At 45.4% G+C, this 26,074-nt stretch overlaps 1 protein-coding gene across 5 annotated transcripts in view; it reads left to right on the top strand.

Moving 5' to 3' along the window:
• The window catches only part of LOC144680000 (protein spire homolog 1-like), a 276,542-nt gene that overhangs the window by 162,553 nt on the left and 87,915 nt on the right, over positions 1 to 26,074 (top strand). For all 5 annotated transcript variants that reach the window (XM_078541063.1, XM_078541067.1, XM_078541065.1 and 2 more), the window contains 2 exons: positions 1,864 to 1,944; positions 11,939 to 12,103. In XM_078541063.1, the coding sequence (XP_078397189.1) occupies positions 1,864 to 1,944; positions 11,939 to 12,103 (246 nt within the window). The remainder of the gene's footprint in view (positions 1 to 1,863; positions 1,945 to 11,938; positions 12,104 to 26,074) is intronic.

The raw sequence follows: 26,074 nt of genomic DNA, 5'->3' as shown, positions 1-26,074 counted from the left end.
TATCTGTAGCTATATTAAGTAGTTCAGCTATAAATTTAATGCAATACTTATATATCGCCAATATCGGTTTAAACCATTTAAAGGGATAAAATGTTAAAATTCACCAACCTGCTCATTTAAATAATGCCTTTGAAACTCACCAGCTACTGGAGGCTGGAAAAAAGGTATAAAAAGAAGCACCCACTGAATTTCCAAGTTAGTACTCATACCTTCCACACTCTGGCCAGGATTTTCCATTCGTCGGGCGGGCTCAGTGGGAGCGGGCGGGGGTGGTCATGGAGCCGAACGCCATCCGCGATTGGCTCCGCACCGTGATTTCACATGGCGGGGGGGGGCCAATTAAGGCCCACCCTGTGTGGATCGCGAGCGGTAGCACTGAGCGCTACCTGTGCGGGTGGGGGGGAGGAGGGAGAGTCGGGTCCGGCGCGAAAGAGCACTTCACTCTCCCTGAGGCACTATTAAATAATCGCAAATAAATTTAACACAGAATCAGAAAGACCAAACAGCCAATGACTGCACTAACTCATGTTTGGAAAGATAAATCTATCAGGAAAATGACAAAGGTTAAGCTCCTTAAATTATTGATGTTTTTTATTGCCACTTGTGGTGCAGAATGTTGGACCACAAAGAAGAGAGACAGGAGAAAGATCAGTTCTTTTGGACTTTGGTGTTTCTGAAGAATACTCAGATGAAATGGACTGATAGACATACAAACGAGTGGGTATTACAACAGGAGGGAGTTGACAAAATAGACGGATTGTTATCAGTAGTGGACAGGTAAAGGTTGAAATACTTTGGTCATGTGGCACTGGAAGGGATGGTAGAGGGAAAACGTTGTGTAGGTAGGCAAAGTACCAGATGGAACTAATGGGCTTGAGTTTCACAAGAGCACTGAGAGTGACACAAACTCGATACAGCTGGAGGAGGAGAGTTCATGTTGCCACGGCAACTTTGGCTTCCCTGAGGTACCTGCACCACCACATACACAACTCTGACGTACCTGTATCAACTGCTGAGGTCTGCTCAGACGCACCAGCTTTATACTCAAATGAATTGAACGTACCATGGAGTTTCCTTTCAGAATTTTTTGGGGGTTCTTCAGTTAAAATTAATGCTTTATATTTTTGGCTCTAGGAGATCCCAGAATAGCGCTAGCAGCTGCATCCTTCCAACTGAGGTCTGATAGCCTCTGAAAAGCTGTCAGATTCTGAAGATATGTTATAATTCCAGACATTAAGTCTGCCCTGGTACTGTAAGCAGACATTACTGCATATTCAGTGAACTCAGTAATCATTATATCAAAAACCTGAGTTTATTTTAATGAATAAGGCACTTGTTTGTCTTACTACTAGAGGGAGGAAAGGGTGTCATATTGTCCTCTCCCTTCATCATGTTTAACTAGAGGTAAAGAAACATTAGGTGCCCAATATTTGTGATTGTCTATATCTGTGCACGTATATGTCCACTGGGCTTTTACATTGGCACTTGACAACCAGCTCCATTACCCTGACAAAAAAAAATTACAGCCACGAAAATAGTATATGTTGGAGGGTGTCGGGAGACCAGTGCCCGTCAGTCAGCAGGCTTCACTGTCTGAATTTCCTGACGTTCCCAACTGCGATTCTGCCCAATTTCAGGGACAGTCACAAAGGAGAATTCCTCCTGTTAAAGTCGGGTAACATAACAGCTGGGCCAAATTGCTTCCATTTATTGGTGCAGTGACACCATGAAACGGGTTTCTGATTGACTAATTGAGTTGCTCTTTCAAAGAGCTGGCACAGGGCCAATGGGCTGAATGGTCATTTCCTGTGCACTATCATTCTGTGGTGCTCTGTCTTAATATGTTATCTGATTGATTGGCAGAATCTGAAGAAGCTGCTGGATAACAAGGGTGAAAGCAGCCAACCCAATATGGAACTCAGTGAGCTCAATAACTTTGACTGGGTAAGAGGCTGTGTTCAATTGATCAATACTTCCTTTTTACGAATATTGTTAATACAATAAATGTTGTATTGTACAGTCATTTGCAGAGTTCTTATATCAATGATACCCTATAGCACTCAAACGTTTCACATGTATCTGGATGAATCACGGTGGCCAATTCTGACAGAACATCAACAACATCCCTCCCTTCCCATTACTACTCAATCCCAATCGACTTCAACAGGACACAAGATAGACAAGCAGAATGGACAGACAAGTAGAAGATGGTATTTTGTACAGAAAAGGGATAAGGAGAAGCATGGAACTATATCACCTTTCCTTCACTGTTGCTGGTTCAAAATCCTGGAATTCCCTTCCTAACAACATTCCCACCTGCACCAGATGGACTACAGCAGGTTAGGAAGGCCACCAGCTTCTCAAGGGCAATTAGGGATAGGCAATAAATGCTGGCCTAGCCAGGGATGCCCACATCCCAATGAAAAGAATGTTAAAACAAAAAGGCAAAAGAGATGCAATGGCACAGCACTAAAGAGTGTGCAGGGACACACGACCCGGGGCTGCATAGTCCAGAGTTCAGAGAAGGTTTGGAGAACCTGCTCGTTTGGAAAAGGTTTACGAGACTAATACCAGGAAAGTTCAGAGAAGGCTTAATAGACTAATACCAGGAATGGACAGGTTGTCTTATTGAGGAAAGGTTGGACAAGCTCGACTTGTATCCACCGGAGTTTAGAAGAGTAAGAGGCAACTTGATTGAAACCTTTAAGATGCTGAGGGGTCTTGACAGGGTGGATGTGGAAAGGATGTTTCCTCTTGTGGGAGAATCTAGGAGTCACTGTATAAAAATAAGGAATCACCTATTTAAGACAGAGATGTGGAGAAACTTTTTTCTTTGGAACTCTCTTCCCCAAAAGGCAATGGAAGTAGAGCCTTTGAATATTTTTAAGGCAGAGCTAGATAGATTCTTGATAAACAAGGAGGTGAAAGGTTATCGGGGTAAGCGGGAGGTTACAATCAGATCAGCCATGGTCTTATTGAATGGCAGAGCAGGCTTAAGGGGCTGAGGGCCTACTCCTGCTCCTAATTCGTATGTTTGTTTGTTTGCATGTGCATCGATCTTTGAAGTGACAGAACATATTGAGAGAGTAATCAGTGAAGCATATAGGATCTTGGGCTTCATGAATGGAGGCATTGAGTACAAAAGCGCAGAAGTTATGCAGAACCTGTATAAAGCTCTGGTTAGGCCACAACTAGGATGTTGCATCCAGTTCTGGTCACCATACTTTAGAAAGGATGTGTGGGCCCTTGAGACGGTGCAGAGGAGATTATCTAGAATGTTTCCAGGAATGGAGGATTTTAGTTACAAGGTTAGGTTGGAGAAACTGGGGCTGTTCTTGGAACAAAGGAGATTGAAGGGAGATTTGATGGAAGTATTTTTGTTGCCCATCCCTAATTGCCCTTGAACTGACTGGCTTCCTAGGCCATTTCAGAGGGCAGTTAGAGTCAACCACATTGCTGAGGTTCTGTAGTCACATGTAGGCCAGACCAAGTCCTTCTATCCTCCTCAAGTTTATGAGGATGACAGAAAAAAGGTTTAGATTTATGGATCACCTCATAATCGCCAGCCATCTCCACTGCCTGTCTAGCTGTTTTAACCTTATGTTCTTCAACGTGGGTTCTAACTACAAGAGGGAGTGAATCTTTAAATTCATCCAAGAGAATTATTTCCCTAAGAACTTCATACATTGTCTCTAACTTTAATGCCCTTACCCAGCGGTCAAAATTACTTTGCTTTACCCTTTCAACTTCAATATAGGTCTGACAAGGCTGTTTCCTTATGTTCTGAAATTTCTGCCTTTATGCCTCATATGCACTCAGAATAGCCTTTTTTACTGCACCATAATCACTGATACCTCTTCTGACAGTGAAGCATAAACCTCACGAGCTCTACCTACCAACCTACTCTGCAAAAGTAATGTCCAGATTTCTTTTTGCTACTTCATTTGTTTAGCCACCTTTTCAAACAAAATAAAGAATGCCTTGACATCTCTTTCCTCAAACTTTGGGAGAGCTTGCACAAGCTTGAACATCTCACCACTAGGTTTTAGGTTGAAGGTTTTTTCCTCATCAGAACTTTCCGCAGAACCTGAGATCTCATTCTTAACTTCCAGCCTTCTAAGCTGGTATTCCCTTTCTCGCTCCTTCTCTCTTTCTCTTGCCACTCTTTCTCTACCCTTCTCTCTTACCTGGAATTCCAGCTCTAGCTTCCTTTCTTTCTCCTGCCTTTCCGCTTTCTCCCTTTGAAATTCCCTTTCTCTTTCTGTCCTTTCTTTTTCTTTTGCCTCTCGTTCCAATTTTTTTTCATTTCCTTTGATTGTTCAAGTTCAAGCTTCTTCATTTGTAACTGAAGTCTCACTGCCTCCAGCTGTGCCTCACTTCCTGGAAAATGTGGTCTCTCTGTTACCCCTTCCAGTTTTAAATACTGTGCTATTATCTCAACTATGTCTACTTTCCGTGCCCCTTCAGGTAATTCTAACTCCAGCTTATCCGCCAGTTCCATCAACTCACTCTTGGTTAATTCCTGTAAACCAGCCAGAGTTGCATTTTCCATCTGTAAAAACGTCTTAGCAACCTCCAACGCCATTTCGAATTCCAACCCGTATAATATACCTCACAGCAACTTCCATTCCTATGTTCAGTACCTCTTTCCCTCCACGTACTTGTTAAAAGGATTCACAAATCCCACCAATGCCAAGGATTTTCAGTCCCAGACCTTTTTTTTAATTCATTCATGGGATGTGGGCTTCGCTGACTGGGCCAGCATTTATTGTCCATCCCTAGTTGCCCTTGAGGAGGTGATGGTGAGCTGCCTTCTTGAAACGCTGCAGTCCATGTGATGTAGGTACACCCATAGTGTTGTTAGGAAGGGAGTTCCAGGATTTTGACCCAGCGATAGTGAAGGAACGGCAATATATTTCCAAGTCAGGATGGTGAGTAACTTGGAGGGAACTTCCAGGTGGTGGTATTCCCATCTGTCTGCTGCCCTTGTCCTTCTAGGTGGTAGTGGTCATGGATTTGGAAGGTGCTGTGTAAGGAGCCTTGGTGAATTCCTGCAGTGCATCTTGTAGTTGGTACACACTGCTGTTACTGTGCGTCAGTGGTGGAGGGAGTGAATGTTTGTGGATATGATGCCAATCAAGCGGCTGCTTTGTCCTGGATGGAGTCAAGCTTCTTGAGTGTCGTGGGAGCTGCACTCATCCAGGCAAGTGGGGAGTATTCCATCACATTCTTGACTTGTGCCTTGTAGATGGTGGACAGGCTTTGGGGAGTCAGGAGGTGAGTTACTCGTCGCACGATTCCTAGCCTCTGACCTGCTCTTGTAGCCACAGTATTTATATGGCCAGCCCAGTTCAACTTCTGGTCAATGGTAACCCCCAGGATGTTGATAGTGGGGGATTCAGTGATGTAATGTCATTGAATATCAGGGGGCGATAGTTGGATTCTCTCTTGTTGAAGATGGTCATTTCCTGACACTTGTGTGGCATGTATGTTACTTGCCACTTGTCAGCCCAAGCCTGAATATTATCCAGGCCTTGCTGCATTTGGACATGGACTGCTTCAGTGTCTGAGGAGTCACAAATAGTGCTGAACATTGTACAATCATCAGCGAACATCCCCACTTCTGACCATATGAAGGAAGGAAGGTCATTGATGAAGCAGCTGAAGATGGTTGGGCCTAGGACACTACCCTGAAGAACTTCTGCAGTGATGTCCTGGAGCTGAGATGACTGACCTCCAACAACCACAACCATCTTCCTTTGTGCTAGGTATGACTTCAACCAGTGGAGAGTTCCCCCCCTGATTCCCATTGACTCCAGTTTTGCTAGGGCTTCTTGATGCCACACTTGGTCAAGTGCTGCCTTGATGTCAAGGGCAATCACTCTCACCTCACCTCGGACCAATTATTATTCCATGTCCAATCACCCGCTGTGCATGTTCAAATCCTGCAAGAGCCCCCACTTTGTTACGATACCAGCTGAGGTTACCCCTGGACAAGCCTGATCCCAGAGTGGAACCCAGCTTGGTAGATCCTAACTTTTATTGGTTTGTTTAAATAAGTGGAGAGTAGCTACTGAACAGAGTCACAGGAGTCAGCTGATGAACTTTTAACAAAAGAATAAAACATTTATTCAACAAGTAAAGATGAACTATATTACAATATCCCTTCACCCACAACTATACCTTTACAGATGTATACAGATTTGTAAGGATAACACGAGTTACAAAAGCTACCTTATACTCTAATGTACATAGTAAATACACAGTCCCTGTAAACCTATGGCACTCTGCAGTCAGACACACCACACTCACCTCAAGTGATAGATGCCACCTCAACCAGATGTTATGGATCTCTCCTCAACTCCCCCCAGACGCTTGCCACACTGTGAGCCAACCCGTCTCACTGAATTCTGTCCTTCATTCGAGGGTTTCTAATCCCCACCCTCCAAGACCTTGCCTTGGAATCTTCTCCCAAACCGAAGCTTTCTCTCAGACGCCTTCCACAAGGGTTTCCCCTCCAGGGTTTCGAACTCTCCTTCTGATGATTCTCTTGCCTCCTCATCTGAAATGTGAGCACCTTTCTAAAGTGAAACTAAAATGCCATTTGACCTTTCTTAACACACAGATACAGAAATACAAATCAAACTTAACCTTTAAAGCTAAAACTCATTCATAACACCACAAATACCAACATAACTTACTTAAACTATCTCTATTTCCTAACACCAGGTAAGGACGACAGATTTCCTTCCCTAAAGGACATTAGTGAACCAGATGGGTTTTTCAACGATCTAGGATAGTTTCATGGTCAACATTACTTAGACTAGCTTTATATTCCAGATTAATGAATTGGATTTAAATTCCACCAGCTGCCATGATGAGATTGTCCACAGAACATCATGGGCCTCTGAATTGTATTACCACAACTAAGCCACTGTCTCCCCTAAAGCTTATAACAGGTATAGATAAGGTCGGTAAAGGAAAGGAATTCCCATTAGCTATTTGTACAAGGACTTGGGGACACAGATTTAAGATTTTTGGGCAAGAGATGCAGGGGAATCTGAGGAAGGAGTTTTTTTTTTACACTGAGTGATAATTACCTGGAATTCACATATGAGGGTTGTGGAATCAGAGACGAAGGATGATTTCAAAAGGAAATTGGATAGACACCTGAAGGATTTAAACTTGTGTTGTTTTGGGGAGAGGAGCAGGGGAATGGAACTGACTGGATTGCTCTACAAAGAGCCAGCATGGACTTGGTGGACCAAATGACCTCCTTCTGTGTTGTTTTGACTCTATGGGCGGTATTTAATCCAGGTGACTAGGGTCTTGCCCGCTAGTTGGAGAGCCTCCTATAGGGAAGGCCCCCTGAATCAGGTGCCAATCAGGCACTTAAGTGGCAGCCCTTCCCTGGTATCAAGGACCCAGGAGTGGAAGTCAGGCCACCAAGAGCTGCTGGCCAATCAGAGGCTGGCAGCTTTCTATTGCAGGCAGTGCCACTGGGAGTGGTGGCAGCTGCTGGCAATGCACCCACCAGGGGCCCAGGATCAGTGAGGGACACTAGGCCACAGGTGAGTGAGGGTGGGATGGGTGCCATGGGAGGTGGGGGGGAGGGCGATTTGGCAGCAATGGCACGGGGGTTAGTTTTCAGTGGCAGCCCCCCTCCCCAAACCCTGCTTCCCAATACTGGCTCCCTCGACCTGGCACTGAGTGCCTGACAACAAATGTCTCCCCTCCAGATGCACACAAACAAACACAACAGGGACTTCTTTTTGTGTTCCCACTGCTGGTTGACTACCAGTGGCGGCTGGATGAGGCCCCCTGAGTGGGAATTAATTGTCCACTTAAGGGCCTCAATTGGCAGTGGGGTGGGAAGACTGTCCATGAGCCTTCCCACCCTGGATGTAAATGGGGCAGAGGCAGGAAGGCGTTGGAGTACCCAACAGAAACCCACTTGCCCGATTAAGTGCTCCCCCGCCTCCAAGCACACCTCAGGGGAGGGCACTCTATAAACTTCTCAGCCAAACGCCACATCTAACTGCTGACTCCCACTGTCTGTAAAATACTGACATTGCTTCACCCCCTTACCCCTCGTTCAATCTTCATTCACCTGCCAAAAAGCAGCCTGAATTCTGCCTATATATAACAGTACCGAACTCAGTGTAGTTATTTATGTAAGTACCGATGAAAGCCGGAAGTGCACAGTTGAAGGGGAAGAGAGAAGTCCATGTTTCACAAGGAAACCCTCACAAGCTGCTATAACTTTTTAAAAAATCATTCACAGGATGTGGGCGTCAGTGGAAAGGCTAGCATTTATTGCCCATCTCTATTGCCCTTGACTGAATGACTTCCTTGACTATTTCAGAGGACAATTAATTGTCAATCACATTGCTCTGGATCTAGAACCCAAACTGCGTAAGGATGGAAGATTTCCTTCCTTGAAAGTCATTAGTGAATCATATGGATTTTTACAATTATCCAATAGTCATCATCGCTGATACTAGCTTTTCATTCCAAAGTTATCTATCGTCGGAAATTAAATTCCCTAGCTGACATTGAACTTGTGTCTCCCAGATCTTTAATTCAGCCCACTGGATTACTGGTCCTGATGAGCAGCACTCAGAGTGAACCGGGTCGACCACGCCTAACTCTTTCCTGAAACTTGTCCAAATGTATTTGCTATCATTCAGCTAAAAATGGACGAGTGGCACAAAGAGTGCACTGTAAAATGCTTATAAAACAGTGTTCAATCCAGCACATGACACAGTTGAGAAATAACTAAGTTTTTGTATGTTGACATGTGAAAACTGAGCATCACTGTTCACAAATAAAAGATCAGCAGCTTGACACTACTGGAGGAAGTGCAGCGTGGATAAGGGAGCAAGAATGCCAGCTGCTACTCCTCTCCGTGGGCGGAGGAGAATCCATCATGGTCAAAGTCACAGGGAATGATACTTAAGAATTCCTTTAGGACTATTCAGATCTGTGGTAGCAAGGAGGGGGTGTGTGGGGTGGGGAAGCTGATGGGGAGAAATTCAAAAATAGAGCTGGCAGAAAGATGGACACAGATTTGGGAATGCGACAGCACTTTCAAGCACCTTGGACAGGTAGGGGAGATTGGAGATGGTGTGGCAGTTTGCAAGGACAGAGGGGTCAAGGTCAGAGTTTTTAAGGAGGGGAGTGGTGATGGCAGTTTTGAAAGGAAGGGGGACAGTACCTGAGGTGAGGGAAAGTTTTACAATATCAGCTTGCATGGGGAGCAGGAAACAAAGTTGGGTAGTCAGCGGTTTTTAGAGGGAATAATAGCGTTGAGGGAGCAGGAGACGGGTTTCATGGACAAGTTGAGCTTGGAGAGGGGATGAAGGGAAATAGCAGAAATCTTTCGACTTCAAACGGGACAGGCTACACTTTCCCCCCAAGGAGGAGGTTTCTGTGCTTCGTTGAATTATAACAGTCACTACATTCCAATGTCTCCCTGTCATGATAAAATACAAGAAAAACGCTGCTTGCTCATGGTGTTAGAGGTTTGATAACAGCTTGCAATTCAAAGCAAGCATGAGGCTTAGAAAGGAGGGAGGGAAAAGGGGAGACATTTGCAGGGAAACTGGTATTTCATAGGAAGAGGAGGAGGCCATTCAGCCCCTCAAGGCTGTTCCAGTATTCAATTGGATCGCGACTGAACCGTATCTTAATTCTATCCACCCCGCCCCACATTGTTCCATATCCCTTAATGCCCTTGCCTAACAAAAAGCACCCTTGCCTAACAATCTCAGTTCTGAGATTTTCAATTGAGCCCCCCCCACCCCCCCACCCCCCCGCACCGACACTGCTCCGCCCCGCCAACCTCATCAGCTTTTTGGGAGGAAAGTCTCAGATTCCCAATACCTTTTGTGTGAAGAAATGCTTGCCTGACATCACCCCTGGATGCTCCCCTTGGACTCACCCACCACAGGAGTATCTGTATCTACCCAGTCAACTCTTTTCATCATCTTAAACACTTCAAAAGATAAACACCTCAATCAGATCACCCCATATCATCTCTATTCATGAGAGACAAACAATTGTTACTTTGAGGTAAATAAAAGCAGAAAGTTTGTGTGATGATCCTGAAGAGCCATTTTACCCAGGTAGTCATTAAATCAGCAAATATCACTGAAGACTGAATGTCTGTCTGTTCCCATAATATGAATGAAAAATTTGTGTCTGTTGTCAGGTTACAGGTTATTGTCTTCTTCAATAATTACGATAACCCTGGAGTCAGTGTAAGTTGCAAAGAAATTGTGGGGTGAGGGCATCCATGTTCTATGGCTAATTCTGTGCCAGTTTTTCCTGTACCCACCAGTACAAGACGAGATCCAGCCTGTCTGCCCAATGTCCCACCACCTTTACAAGTGCCTGTTTTTCATACACACCAGGTACTGCTACTCTGTCTTGCAATCGGTGAATTCTCTTTATTCGTTCTCAGGATTTCTGACAAGACACCATTTATTGCACAGCCCTGTCTGTCTTGGGGGCATAAAGAAACAATTATGTAGTGAAGGAGCGGAGTGACATATGGGCCAAACCAGGCAGCGATGGCAGATTCTCTTCCCTGAAGGACATTAATTGGTTTTTTTAACGACAATCTGGAATGTTTGGTGGTCGTTTTTTGGGTGTCAGCCTGCAACTCAACAGATTTAATTACTTCAGTTTCCCAATTTGCCACAGTGGGATTTGAACTCAAACCGTCTGACTTGGTAATTATAGCACCCTAGAATGTCACAGTGCAGAAAGAGGCCATTTGGCCCATCATGCCTGTGCCAGCTCTGTAAAAGAGCTATCCAATTGAACCCATTACCGTGCTCTTCCCCATAGCCCTGCAAGTGTTTCCTTTTCAAGTTTATTTTCAATTTCCTTTTGAAGGTTACTATTGAATCTTTCAGGCAGTGCATTCCAGGTTGTGACAACTCGCTAGGTAAAAAAAAATCATCTCTCTTTTGGTTCTTTTGCTAATTATCTTAAACCCGTGTACCCTGGTTCCTGACACACTCGCCAATGAAACAAGTTCTCCTTATTTATTAAATATAAACTCCATATCATTTTGAACACCTCTATTAAATCTCCCCTTAACCTTCTCTGCTCTAAGGAGGATAATCTCAGCTTTTCTAATCTTTCCACATAACTGAAGATAATCCTCCCCATTCAGAAGATGGGATTATTCATCCACATTGTCACCCTTGATAGACAAGCCTCTTGTTAAGAAGCGGACAAACCTTTTAACAAACCATTTCATGTAATGTTCTACTATTTTGCAAAATCTTGCCATTCATTTTCTTCTTTCTTCCAACTTTCTCCTGCTATCAGTAGGCTCCAGCCCATTGTCAAGAGTAAACAACAATTGGAGTTTACAAAATTGTATGGGGTATAGACAGAGTAAATGCGAGTAGGCTCTTTCCACTTAGATTAGGAGAAGTAAACACGAGAGGACATGGCTTTAGGGTGAAAGGGGAAAGGTTTAGGGGGAACATTGGGGGGAACTTCTTCACTCAGAGCGTGGTGAGAGTGTGGAACGAGCTAACATCTGACGTGGTAAATGTGGGCTCACTCTTAAGTTTTAAGAATAAATTAGATAGATACGTGGATGGGAGAGGTCTGGAGGGTTATGGACTAGGTGCAGGTCAATGGGACTAGCGGAATAATATTTCGGCACAGACTAGAAGGAGAAGGGCCGAATGGGCTGTTTTCTGTGCTGTAGTGTTCTATGGTTCTATGGTTCTATGGACCCGGCCCTCTTGTCAATGTGTCAGATGGTAGTTTTCTTTCTCTCTAATAGAGGCACAAAGGTGCTTCTCCATGGCACCATTTCCAAAACATCGTGAAAACCCCTTTTCCTTTCATTCTGAAGGGATCTCAGTCAGTGCAGCTTCCAACACTAACGGCAATTGTCTTCCACTTTCAGGCCTGCTTCTGGGTGCAAGTGATGAGAGATTTGCGGAATGGTGTGAAGCTGAAGAAGGTGCAAGAGAGACAATACAACCCCCTGCCTATCGAGTACCAGCTCACACCGTATGAAATGCTCATGGATGACATCCGATCCAGAAGGTACACCCTACGCAAAGTCATGGTGAGTCACGGCTACCAACCTGCTCAGGCACTGAGTTCTGCTTGGGTTCAGAGATGTGTGTGTGTGTGTGTGGCCCTGATTTAAATATATTCATGAGGCTCCCCCCAACTCTATTCAGCAGGTTTTCTGCAGCCTCCACAAAGCACATAGTTCAAATGTCACCAGGCAGGAGCTCCTTGGCAACACAGGGTTAAAATCTTTGACCTTCTGGTGTAGGAATAGTTCATGGAATAAAAAGGACAGTAGCAATGTGGATACAAAATTGGCTGAGGGATAGGTTAATGGGTATTTTTTGGGCTGGAAGAAGCTTTGTAGTGGAGTTCCCCAGGGGTCGGTATTGGGACCCTTTCTCTTATATATAAATGATTTAGATCTTGGTGTGCAGGGGACAATTTCAAAGTTTGCGGATAACACAAAACTTGGGAGAATTATAAACTGTGAGGAGGGCAGTGTAGAACTTCAAAATGACATTGACACATTGGTGGAGTGGGCAGATAGGTGGCAGATGAAGTTCAGTGCGGAGAAGTGTGAGGTGATACAAAGAACATGGAGAGACAGTATAAAATAAAGGATACTATTCTAAACGGTGTGCAGGAGCAGAGAGACTTGGGTGTGTATATACACATAAGTCATTAAAGATGGCAGGACAGGTAGAGAGAGCTGTTACTAAAGTATACAGTATTGTATGGAACAGTTCCTACAGTTTGGAGGGTAGCTAATGTAATCCCACTATTTAAAAAGGGAGGTAGAGAGAAAACAGGGAATTATAGACCAGTCAGCCAGGTTGTGGGGAAAATTCTAGAGTCCATTGTAAAAGATTTAATAGCTGAGCACTTGGAAAACAGTGACAGAATTGGACAGAGTCAGCATGGATTTACGAAAGGGAAATCATGCTTAACAAGTCTACTGGAATTTTTCGAGGATGTAACTAGTACAGTTGATGAGGCGGAGCCAGTGGATGTGGTTTATTTGGACTTTCAGAAGGCTTTCAACAAAGTCCCACCTAAGAGATTAGCGTGTAAAATTAAAGCACATGGGATTGGGGGTAGTGTATTGAGATGGATAGAAAACTGGTTGCGAGACAGGAAACAAACAGTAGGAATAAACGGGTCTTTTTCCAAATGGCAGGCAGTGACTAGTGGGGTACCACAGGGATCAGTGCTGGGACCCCAGCTATTCACAATATATATGAATGATTTAGATGAGGGAACTAAATGTAATTTCTCCAAATTTGCAGACGACACAAAGCTGGGTGGGAGGGTGAGCTGTGAGGAGGATGCAGAGATGCTTCAGGGTGATTTGGACAAGCTGAGTGAGTGGGCAAATGCATGGCAGATGCAGTACAACATGGATAAATGTGAGGTTATCCACTTTGGTAGCAAAAACAGGAAGGCGGATATTATCTGAATGGCTATAAATTGAGAGAGGGGAATGTGCAACAAGACCTGGGTGTCCTTGTACACCAGTCGCTGAAGGGAAGCATGCAGGTGCAGCAGGCAGTATAGAAGGCAAATGGTATGTTGGCCTTCATAGCGAGAGGATTCGAGTACAGGAGCAGGGATGTCTTGCTGCAATTGTACAGGGCCTTGGTGAGACCACACCTGGAATATTACATGCAGTTTTGGTCTCCTTATCCGAGGAAGGATGTTCTTGCTATAGAGGGAGTGCAGCGAAGGTTTACCCAACTGATTCCTGGGATGGCGGGAGTGACATATGAGGAGAGATTGAGTCGGTTAGGATTATATTCGCTGGAGTTCAGAAGAATGAGGGGGGATCTCATAGAAAGCTATAAAATTCTAACAGGACTAGACAGGGTAGATGCAGGAAGGATGCTCCCGATGGTGGGGGAGTCCAGAACCAGGGGTCACAATCTGAGGATACGGGGTAGACCATTTAGGACTGAGATGAGGAGAAATTTCTTCACCCAGAGACTAGTGAGCCTGTGGAATTCACTACCACAGAAAGTAGTTGAGGCCAAAACATTGTATGTTTTCAAGAAGGAGTTAGATATAGCTCTTGGGGCGAAAGGGATCAAAGGATATGGGGAGAAAGCAGGAGCAGGCTATTGAATTGGGTGATCAGCCATGATCATAATGAATGGCGGAGCAGGCTCGAAGGGCTGAATGGCCTATTCCTGCTCCTAGTTTCTATGTTTCTATGTTTATTCTAGGCTTCATTAATAGGGGCATAGAGTACAAGAGTGGGGAGGTTAGGATGAACATATATAAGACACTGGTTAGACCTCAGCTGGAGTATTGTGTACAGTTCTGGGTGCCACACTATAGGAAGGATGTGAACGCATTGGAGAGAGAGCAGAAGAGGTTTACAAGAATGGTTCCAGGGATGAGAAACTTCAGTTATGAGGAAAGATTGGAGAAATTGGGACTGTTTTCCTTGGAGAGGAGAAGGCTGAGAGGAGACTTGATAGACGTTTTCAAAATCATGAGGGGTCTGGACAGGGTAGATAGAGAGAAACTGTTCCTGCTCATAATCGGATCAAGAACCAGAGAGCACAGTTTTAAAGTGTTTCCCAAAAAAAAGCAAATGTGAGGTGAGAAAAAACTTTTTCACACAGTGAGTGGTTAGGGTCTGGAATGTACTGCCTGGAAGTGTGGTGGAGGCAGGTTCAATTGAGGCATTAAAGAGGGCATTGGATGATTATTTAAATAGAAACAATGTGCAGGGTTTACAGGGAAAAGGCATGAGATTGGCACTAAGTTAAAATGCTCAGAGAGCTGGTGCGGACGACATGGGCCGAATGGCCTCCTTCTGCACGGTAACAATTCTGTGACTACTTAACCAATCATTATGTGTTGGAATTGTTATTGGATAGGGAACAGTTAAAAACCAGGGGATTTTTATTGCTTTGTCTAAATTTATAATGTGTGCTGAATATCAATGTTTTAGTTACGGTGGTTTATTCCTCAGCTTCCTGCACCTATCTACACCAGAAATCATACAATTCCTCATGTGACGTGTGCCTTTGCATACTCAATCACAACAACCTCTGTGTTTCCTCCCACCAACCAGTGTGTAGCCTGTGCGATAAAGGCCCACTTTCAGAGGGTTGCGGCTAATTAATATATAATAATCTAAATGAAAATGAAAATTTTGATTTGTTTTTTTAAACAAAGACCAGGCACATCCACATCAACTGTATGGTAACTGCTTGGCTCCATTTCAGTACAGTAACTTTGAAGTGGCTGGAGCTGGACTGAGTTAAGTGGTTAAAGGCCACCATGTTGTCTAGTGCCAAGCAGCGCAGTAGGCCAGTCGAAAGAATGTGAGGGAAGTTAGGGATATGAAAAGGTCACTTGGCACAATAAAAATCACCCTCCCCTAAACCAGCAGCATTTTGAAGGCCCTGATTCCTTTGTCTCCACTGTCTCAACTCACAGATTGTTCCAAACATTTATCACTGTTCAGTAACAGGGATACATTTCAGGTGTGAGTCAGATTGCAGTAGTTATGGAGCGGTGTAAATCTTGTTGGAATGGTAAAATGCTCAAATCATCTACGGTCATCAACTATTTGCCAAATTATGCACAGCAGGTTGCACTGATGCTAGTGGTGAGAGTTGAAAATTGCAGGTTGGCAAAATTTACAGGGATACCTACAATTAAAGCATGTTCGCAGAAAAGGAGTAAAATAATTCTTGTGGCCTCTGGAAACGTTCGAAAGCAGTCTAATCTTATTAGCCTCTATTGTCAAACACAAGTTAGCAGGCAAGTGATGGATCAGCCAGGCCCCAACACCCTGTTCAACAGCTGCTGAAGTGGAGGTGGGGGTGCCACCTTGTCTTCAGAAAGGTGGTTCTGTTTGCCCCTTCAGCACACTATTTCCATAGACCAGCAGGGTTGCTCTGAGGCGGAGACCTGTGTTAAAAGTCAGGTGGCCAAGTACAAAATAAGACACAGATCCTTTCCTTGATAGTAGGTTTATTCACAGGATGCAGCATTACAAATCTCTGCCTCCTGACTACTAACCCAGTAGACTCTCTCTATCTGTCCTTAATCAAACAATGCCCATCACCTGTGTATCTTTAGCAACATAAATCAACCAACCATTAACAGCACGCTTGAAGAGGTGTCAGCTGTGGCTCAGTTCATAGCACCCTCGCCTTTGAATCAGAGGGTTGTGGGTTCATGTCCCACTCCTGGAAACCAAGAACTGTGAATGTACTCGAAAAGAGTTACATGCGATCTGTTGATAACTCGAAAGAACAGCACGCTTGAGGCTGCAGCTGATTGATTTTGGCACTGATGGCACCAGACCTTCACTGCATTGTAGCAGATCTGAAAGCGTTTCTGCTCAGCCAGACCTGAATTTCGAGTTTCACAGAGTCACAGAATAATGTGGCACAGCAGGAGGCCATTGAGCTTCTCATCGGTGTAGCAACTCTATGGTAGGACTATCCGATTAATCCACATAAAGCTGGACAAATCCAATCTGCCCAATTACCACCCATCAGCCTATTTCCAATCAAATGATGGAAGGCGTCATCAATGTTGCTATCAAGCAGCACTTACCAATAACCTGCTCACCGATGCTAGGTTTGAATTCTGCCAGGCCCACTCAGCTCCAGACTTCATTATAGCCCTGGTCCAAACTGGCAAAAGAGCCTGTAGTGTATTGAAAATCCCGTTGTGCATTTTGTTTCCACTTAAGGCTACCATACGCATGTGGGATTGTAGAAGGAAAATTAAAGAATCAATTTTTTAACAGCATGTGCAGCAGTTCTGCTTTTTACAGAATCTTGCTGAATCCGAGACCAGGATTTTTTCCTCGGCGGGCGGGAGCGATTGGAAAGCCATCCGCGATTGGGGCCGGAACGCGATTTCACGCTGGTGGGCCACTTAAGGACCACTCAGCATGTAACGTGCGCGACAGCACTCTGGGCTGCCTGCATGAGGGGGGAGGAGGGCGAGCGCGCAAGTTCGCGCAGGTGAACGCTGGAAAAGCTCCCTGAGGCAGAGCTGCCTCCGGGAAATGAAGACATGAAAAATTAAAAATAAAGATTTTTTAAAATGTTATAAAACATGTCCCCTCATGTGACTCTGTCCACCCCCGCCCAGCCTGCCTGACGAGAGAAAAATCCCAGCCTAGGATTCAGCAAGATTCTGTAAGAAGCACGTGCTGTTAAAAAATTGATTCTTTAATTTTCCTTCTAGAATCCCACTGCTGGTACATGTGTATGGTGGCCTTAAGTGGACAAAATGCACAGTGTGATTTTCAATGCACTACAGGCTCTTTTGTCAGTTCCTAGAATCTCACTGCGAGGGTGGGGAGAGGAAGGTCTAGGTGTGAGTGGGAGGGGAAGGTGTATCGGTTGGGAGGAGGGGGACAAAGGTGTCAGGGGGTGTGAGGTTGGGAGGGGGGAATGAGGGTGTCGGGGAGTGAGTTTGGGAGGGTGGAGGAAGGAGTAAGGGTGGAGGAGGGAGTAAGGATGGAGAAGGGAGTAAGGGGGAGATGTGCAAGGGAGTCAGTGACTGTCTCCTGGGAAGCGAACTGAGGGTGGGCGTGGTAAGAGTGAATGGTGAGTGTGAGAGTGGGCAGAGGGAGCTGGTAGGGTGGGAGGGTGACGATGCGTCAGTATCAGTAGAAGGGATGGCGAGAGTGGTTGGTGGGGACTCGGAGGCAGACATGGACCCTGGGGGCGGGAAGGAGGAGGCCGGGGAGGTCAACATGAATGGGGGTGGGATTCTTAGGAAGATAGGGAAAGTGCACGTTCACCTGACCATCCTGGAATGACAAGGGTTCAGGTTGGTAGATGATGGTGGGGAGGTGGAAAGTGATGCCGGGGGGTCAACAGTGACGGGGGGGAAAAGACATGGGTGGCTGGGGAAGGAGAATGGGTGGGGAGCTGACAACACACTTGAGCACGACCATGGCTGTCGAAATGGAAAGTGAGTGGAGACTGGTGTTGGTCAGGCGCAGGTGCTGCATGGGAGCGCAGTCAATGGGGAGCGGAAATGCAGGCAGCTCAGATGGACGAGTGAAAGAGAACTCCATCATGCTCGGGACAGTAAGATGAGTGCGATGGACGAAGGCTCCATATGCGTGGGAGAGAGCTTGAACAAGACTCCAAAAGGCCCTGCCACAGACATTTCTCCCTCCAGAATCATTCGTTACCAGCTGCGTGCAGCTGAACTGCTAGTGGCGCTGGGAGGGGGGAGGAGGGAGCTGAATGCAGTGGGAGGTTTCGCCAAGCCTGTCAATAAAGCTGAAAGACAACATTACACATTATTCAGTGAAAGTGAATATATTTTCAGATTATAAAATGACAAAATGTGTTCGCCCATGCAATCACTTGTGATCAGAATTTCTCAACTTTTCTAGGCCTACCACTTCTTCTAGGTGCTGCCCTGACATCCGCAGCAGGGGTGGAGACAGCCTGTGCAATGGTTGGCCCTGTTGCCTCTGATGACTTCCTTTGGAGAGCCAAGTCCTGAGGGCTTGCTTTGGCTGTCCCCCTGTGAGCCAGCTGCTCCCTCTGCGGTGATAGAGGGAAAGGTTGAGGTGGGGGGTGGTCACAGGCAGAGGATACTCAAAGGAAGCGGACAGCTTCTGAGATTCCTGAATGAACGACCCAGGGGTGTCCAGGCCGGTAACCTCCTGCTGGCACAGTTGGGGTAGGGGGCATCATGGCGGCGTTCCATTGCGTCCAGAGGCGTCACTAAATTTGGGAGCTGCAGCCTTCTTTGCTTTCGGGGCCATCTGTTGCCTGGAGTAGTCCTGGTCTGTAGACATGAAGCGGGCTGCACTCTGGTGCACTTTAAATATGGCGCCCGGAGCGAGGACGCACTGAGGTCACGGCGCTGCGGGCAATTCCGAGGCTGCCCACCAGCGATCCGGCGTGTTCTCCGTGAATGCATCATAAATGAGGCAGGACACACTGGGGAGGGGACAATACAGCGCGAAAACCCGCCATTGCGGCTGGTGGTAAAACGTCATTTTCCATGCCCGCTACCACACTTAGTTCAAATCTGGAACAATTCCGCCCTAAGTCTCGAGTTTTAAGCCTCGAACTTGTTCTCATGCTCACAGTACTGTCCTCAGCCTGCTGCAATGTCCCAGTGAAACCCAGCTCAAGTTTGAGGAACAGCACCTCTGGGCTCAACATAGGATTCAACAACTTCAGACGATGAACTCTGTCCTCCTTTTTATATTTTCCTCCAGTGACAGCCTGTGTCTTGTTCTCATGTTTTGCTTTCAGACAGCATGACCTTTATTCTGCTATTAACACCTACTCTGGACCAATGCTTTGTTCATGTACTGCTACCATTACCATTTTCTTTGCCTTGTGTTTCATGACATCTTTGTCATTTAATCTCCCTGTTCTCTAACCTATCCCTGACCTTCACTTTTTCCCCCACCTGACCCTCCCCTCTTTTTCAACAGCATAATCCTCATCACATTTCTGCCCCTTTTCAGTTCTGAAGAAGTTGCATTAGACTTGAAATGTTAACTCTGTTTCTTGCTTCACAGATATTGCCAGAACTGCTGAGTTTTTCCAGCACTTGCTGTTTTTATTATGTACGAAACTATCATCCATTGTCGTAAAAACCCATCTGGTTCACCAATGTCTTGTAGGGAAGGGAATCTGCCATCCTTACCCAATCTGGCCTACATGTGCCTCTAGAGCCTCAGCAATGTGGTTGACTCTTAACCATCCTCTGAAATGGCTGAGCAAGCCACTCAGTTCAAGCGCAGTTAGGGATGGGCAACAAATGCTGGCCTTGGAAGCAATGCCCACACCCCATGAAAGAATAAAAAAAATATTCATAAGATTGAGTCCAATTTAGACATGAACATCTCAGATGAAGACCATGTCTTAATGCGCTCCATCCTGCGCTCAAATTCCCCTTTGAAATGGAGCAGTCAAATGAACTCCTCTTCCTTGATGTACTAGTTGAGAAATCTGCGAGGGGATTCTCTATCACGGCCCACCACAAGCCTACCTTTACTGGTCAGTATACACATTGGGATTCTTACAGTTCCACACGCTATAAGATTGGTCTTATAGGCAACCTAATAAATAGGGCCCAAGCCATTTGCTCACTGTGCAAACTTGATGCTTGGTGCATCAAAGACATCCTGCAGGATAATGGCTACCCTGATCAGATCATTTCACGCTGTATATTTTGCAAACTCAAGATCAGGCCTAAGGCTGTCACTTTTGGCCCTGAAAAGTACTCAGTCTACCTCAGATTACCCTGGAAGGGCAAGGTAACTCAAATATTTGAGCAATAGGTGAAGCTAGCTGTTTCACACGGCAACTATGCAGTAGCAACATGAGTGGTATTCGCCACTAACAGGATGTTGCCGTCAAGCCAAAAAGATGTTCTGCCTATCACACAAAAGAGTAATGTGGTGTATAAATGTCAGTGCCAGTGTGATGCTAGGTATATAGGCTGTACGTCCCAAAGGCTGGTGGATTGTACCAAACAGCATGTCCCAGCCGCAATTCGCAATGGGTAAGGTACAGACCGTACACAACCAGCCCGTGCTTGAAAACTCAAAACACAGGACAGAATTTTCTGCCTGTCGGGTGGGTGGGCCCGACCCAATCTCCGGCGGGCGGGGAGCTGAAACCTGCCAGAGAAGTGGGCCCTGCCGCAATTTTAAGTGGGCGGGCCAATTAAGGCCCGCCCAGCGTGACACCCGGCCTCAGGGAGATTACTGACAGCTGTATAAACATTAAAAATAGAAAAAAAAAATCCTTAATATGTCCCCCTCATGTGACAATGTCACACGAGATGTTAATAAATTTCATCAAAACTTTATTCAACTTTTTAAATCCCAACATGAAACCTCATCCTGCCGGTGGATGAGGTTTCATGTTTTCTCTATTTGCCGCCAGGGCTCCTGGCCTGCCAACCTTAAGGTTGGACGGGCAGGTCCTTTAATTGTTTTAATGATCCTGTCAGTGGTCTCAATTGGCCATTGACAGGTCGGCGGACCCACAGCTGATTTTGCTGCGCCCCCGCCTTCCTGAAAATTTAAATGGGGCAGGATGACGTGGGGGTTCCCCCCGACGTCATTTCACGTGTCGGCAAGCGGGCCCCACCCCCTGCTCGCCAACGGCAAAATTCAGCCCACAGTGTCCAAAACTAGATGTTATTCCGTAATTGGACAACATTTGCTAAATAATCCTCAGTGTGCTAAGAATTACGCTGACAACCAATTTAAGATTGTCAGTCAGGTTTGCAGTTTGGCGCATTTGCGTGTACTGGAAGTTACATATATTAATACACAGGGCCCTGTTCTTTGCAGACAGAAAGAACATGTACACACATTGCGCCTGTTTCAGCTAAACAAAATAAGTGATAGCCATTCGCTGACTCGTTCCTCAGGGCCATGCCTTAACCAATCAGAGTCAAGCTGCTTGGTTTAAATTTCAAACAATGCTTGGCAGTTAACTGTCATTCACCATCAATTCTCCATGGCAACGCCACTTGCCAACCAATCAGCTCTCTCTTCACATGCAGTGTAAATTGTTGTTTCCCCCTTATATTGGTATTCTTGCGAGGTGTCCTGGTGAGTGCAAGACGAAAAGCTTCGACATGTCTCTTTCTTTCAGCAATACAAAGGAAGATGGTTGTGGTTGTTCCAGGTCAATCACCTCAACCCTAAGATATCACTGGAGGAGTTTTCCAGGATAGTACCTTACGCCCAACCATCATCAGCTGCTTTATCAATGACCTTCTGTCCATCATAAGGTCAGAATTGGGGATGTTTGTACACTATTCAGTGCCATTCGCAAGTCCTCAGATAATGAAGCAGTCTTTGCCGATGTGCAGAACACCTAGATGTTATTCAGTCTTGGGCTGATAAGTGGCAAGTAACATTTGCATCACACAAGTGCCAGGCAAAGACCATTTCCATGACCATCTCCCCTTGTCAGTCAATAGCATTACCATTGCTGAATACCCCAGCACCAAAATCCTGAGCCTCACCATTGAGAAACTGAATGAACTAGCCATATAAATGTTGTGGCAACAAGACTAGGTCAGAGACTGCGAATTCTGCAGCAAGTGACTCATCTCCTGACTCCCCAGAGCCTGTCCAGCATCCCGGAGGCACCAGTGAGGGGTGTGACAAAATATTCTCCATTTGCAAATGCAGATCCCAGGAAGAGGAAGGAAGGAGGAAAGACCATAAGACATAGGAGCAGAAATTAGGCCATTTGGCCCATCGAGTCTGCTCCGCCATTCAATCATGGCTGATAAGTTTCTCAACCCCATTCTCCCGCCTTCTCCCCGTAACCTTTGATCCCCTTACCGATCAAGAACCTATCTCGGTCTTAAATACACTCAATGACCTGGCATCCACAGCCTTCTGTGGCATTGAATTCCATAGATTCACCACTCTCTGGCTAAAGAAGTTTCTCCTCATCTCTGTTCTAAAAGGTCTTCCCTTTACTCTGAGGCTGTGCCCTCGGGTCCTAGTCTCTCCTACTAATGGAAACATCTTCCCCACGTCCACTCTGTCCAGGCCTTTCAGTATTCTGTAAGTTTCAATCAAATCCCCCCTCATCCTTCTAAACTCCATCGAGTATAGACCTAGAGTCCTCAAACGTTCCTCATATGTTAAGCCTTTCATTCCTGGGATCGTTCTCGTGAACCTCCTCTGGACCCTCTCCAGGGCCAGAACATCCTTCCTGAGGTACGAGGCCCAAAATTGCTCACAATATTCTAAATGTGGTCTGACCAGAGTCTTATAAAGCCTCAGCAGCACATCCCTGCTTTTATATTCTAATCCTCTCGAAATAAATGCCAACATTGCATTTGCCTTCCTAACTACCGACTCAACCTGCAAGTTAACTTTAAGAGAATCCTGGACTAGGACTCCCAAGTCCCTTTGCACTCCAGATTTCTGAATTCTCTCCCCATTTAGAAAATAGTCTATGCCTCTATTCTTCCTACCAAAGTGCATGACCTCACACATCCCCACATTGTATTCCATCTGCCATGTCTTTGCCCATTCTCCTAACCTGTCCCCGCCTCCTCAATACTACCTGTCCCTTCACCTATCTTTGCATCATCTGCAAACTTAGCCAGAATGCCCTCAGTTCCTTCATCTAGATCATTAACGTACAAAGTGAAAAGTTGTGGTCCCAACACTGACCCCTGCGGAACTCCACTAGTCACCGGCCGCCATCCTGAGAGGGACCCCCTTATCCCCACTCTCTGCCTCCTGCCAGACAGCCAATCTTCTATCCATGCTAGTACCTTGCCTCTAACACCATGGGCTCTTATCTTACTGAGCAGCCTCCTGTGCGGCACCTTGACTAAGGCCTTCTGGAGGTCCAAGTAGATAACATCCAATGGCTCTCCTTTGTCTAACCTACTCGTTACCTCCTCAAAGAATTCTAAAAGATTTGTCAGGCATGACCTCCCCTTGATGAAACCATGCTGACTTTGCCCTATTTTACCATGCACTTCCAAGTATTCTGAAATCTCATCCTTAATAATGGACTCTAAAATCTTACCAACGACCAAGGTCAGGCTAATCGGCCTGTAATTTCCTGTCTTTTGCCTCACTCCCTTCTTAAACAGGGGGGTTACATTAGCGATTTTCCAGTCCTCTGGGACCCTCCCTGACTCCAGTGATTCCTGAAAGATCGCCACTAACGCCTCCACTATCTCTTCAGCTATCTCCTTCAGAACTCTAGGGTGTAATCCATCTGGTCCAGGTGATTTATCCACCTTCAGACCTTTCACAGAAGGAAAGTTCTGTGATAGGTTGGCGAGAAGGATTGATTAAATGGCATAAGGGATAATGGTGCAAGGCAGAAAGAGTGAGGATGGGAAAAGTAAAGAAACAAAAGGTGGGCCTGGAGGAGGTGTAAATGGAAGCAGTAGAACAGAGGGGAAGGGCAGCATGGAAAACCTGGCAAATCACTAATGAGTTGGACCTTGGTAACTCTCTTTTTCCATGGGTGGTTGATATTTTATTTACACTTTAAACCCATTTCTATAGCTCTGTAATGGACTGTCTGCACAACATGGTCAATACGCATTGACTTGTTTTGAGTCTGCCCCAGGTTAGCATAAATAAAATTAATTGGAACTATTTGACCTGGTTTAGGACCATTGATGTGCAATATGCCTCCAATTAGATTGAAACACATCTTTCAGTCAGCTTGACTGGTGATCTCTTCAGAGAAGTACTTCATTCATGAGGAGTGATAATCATTCTGGTTTTAATATGTTGGTTGTTTTAATAAATGCCATTTATAAAAATTATTCAATTTATTCAGACGTGCCAACAGCCTCTCTAATTAGTCCAAGTTGGCAATGAGTAGGAATGAGAAGACAATGTGATTCCTCTACTTTTGCTAGGATAAGTGCCTGCTGGTTGTCTCTCCTGATGCTCCTGCAGACTGTGCAGCATCAGTGGGAGCTTCTCTGTTCTACAGGTCCCTCCAGCACATGACCATGAAGTTCACACCCATTGGTACCACCTGATGGGGGTGCTGGATTCACATGGTAAGATCAGTCATCATTATAAGGGAGTCAGGAAAAAGGTGCTCCACTTTTCTCAAGGCAACACTTGGTGTGCCTTCCCCCCTATCCCATCCTCCCCCTAGCTAGATTCCCTCTAACATCAGTGAGTTTGTAATGGGGGAATAGAGGTTTACAAGGCCTCACGGATACTGGCAGCATAGTCCATGTATCAGGGAACGTGGTCTGCCCTCTGCCCTGCCTCCAATATTCCTGTTAATGTTCAAAAGGGGGTGTGGCAAATCAGTGGTCTTAAACATCAACTTGTAATGTAAACAAATTTATGTTAAAGAAATAAGATGATCAAAATGTTCCATATTGTTGTTCAATGCTGGGTACAGAAATTAACCACAAGTATAAAAATGATAACTTATTCTGCTTTTTAAAAGAATTAGAAAAATGTTCCATATACTCTAGTAATGGCACATTAGATTCTTAACCTTGGATGCTATTTGAACCCAGCTAACCTCAAATGGCATTTCATCCAGTTAGGAAAACAAGGCAGGAGAATACCTGAAATAAAGACCAACCTTGAGCATTCCCAGACTGCTGTACCCTCACTCAGTTTTGGCTGATGTTTGAATCCAGCTACTTGAGAGCATTGGGCTCTTAATTCAACCTTCACTGACATTTGAACACAGACTGTAGGCTAACCTCAATGGGTTAGCTTTTCTGGTTCTTGTGGATGTGCTTAGCTGACGTTTTATCTATCAAGCCAGTGTAGGTTATGCCTCTTGCTGTCTGAGAATAGAATCTGATAACCGTTAAAGCAGCATCCACAGAGACATCTGGAGCTTTACAATTCTCTACTCCAGAGGGCTTTTCGTTAATGAGTATATTCAAGTCTGAGATTTTTGGGCACTAAGGGAATCAAGGGATAAGGGGATAGATTGGGAAAGTGCAGTTAATGTAGGAGTTCAGCCATGATCATACTGAATGGCAGAGCAGGCTCAAGGGGCTGTATGGCCTATGTTGCTCCTATTTTTTATGCTCTTATCTTATGGTCTTATAGATAGGGCAGGGTTTAGCCCTGATCTATCGAATGGTGGAGCAGGCTCGAAGGGGTTGCAGGGCTTAATCTGACTCTTAGCTCACATGTTCTTATATTCTTCTGAAGGAAAATAGCATTCGAATGAATGGGAGCCAAATGTTATGTTGGCCTTCATTGCGAGAGGACTTGAGTACAGGAGCAAGGATGTCTTACTGCTGCTGTACAAGGCCTTAGTGAGACTGCACCTGGAGTGCTGTGTGCAGTTTTGGTCTCCTTACCTAAAAAACAATACCCTTGCCATAGAGGGAATGCAGTGAAGGTTCACCAGACTGATCCCTGGGATGGCAGGATTGTCATATGAGGAGAGATTGGGCCGACTAGGCCTGTATTCACTGGAGTTTAAAAGAATGAGAGGGGATTTCATTGAAACATGTAAAATCTTACAGGGATGGACAGACCGGATGCAGGGAT

This window comes from Cetorhinus maximus, chromosome 4 (assembly GCF_964194155.1).
Source record: "Cetorhinus maximus chromosome 4, sCetMax3.hap1.1, whole genome shotgun sequence".
NCBI classification, from domain to species: Eukaryota; Metazoa; Chordata; class Chondrichthyes; order Lamniformes; family Cetorhinidae; genus Cetorhinus; species Cetorhinus maximus.
Note: the sequence above shows the minus strand (reverse complement) of the source record. Positions and strands in the feature narration are given on the sequence as shown.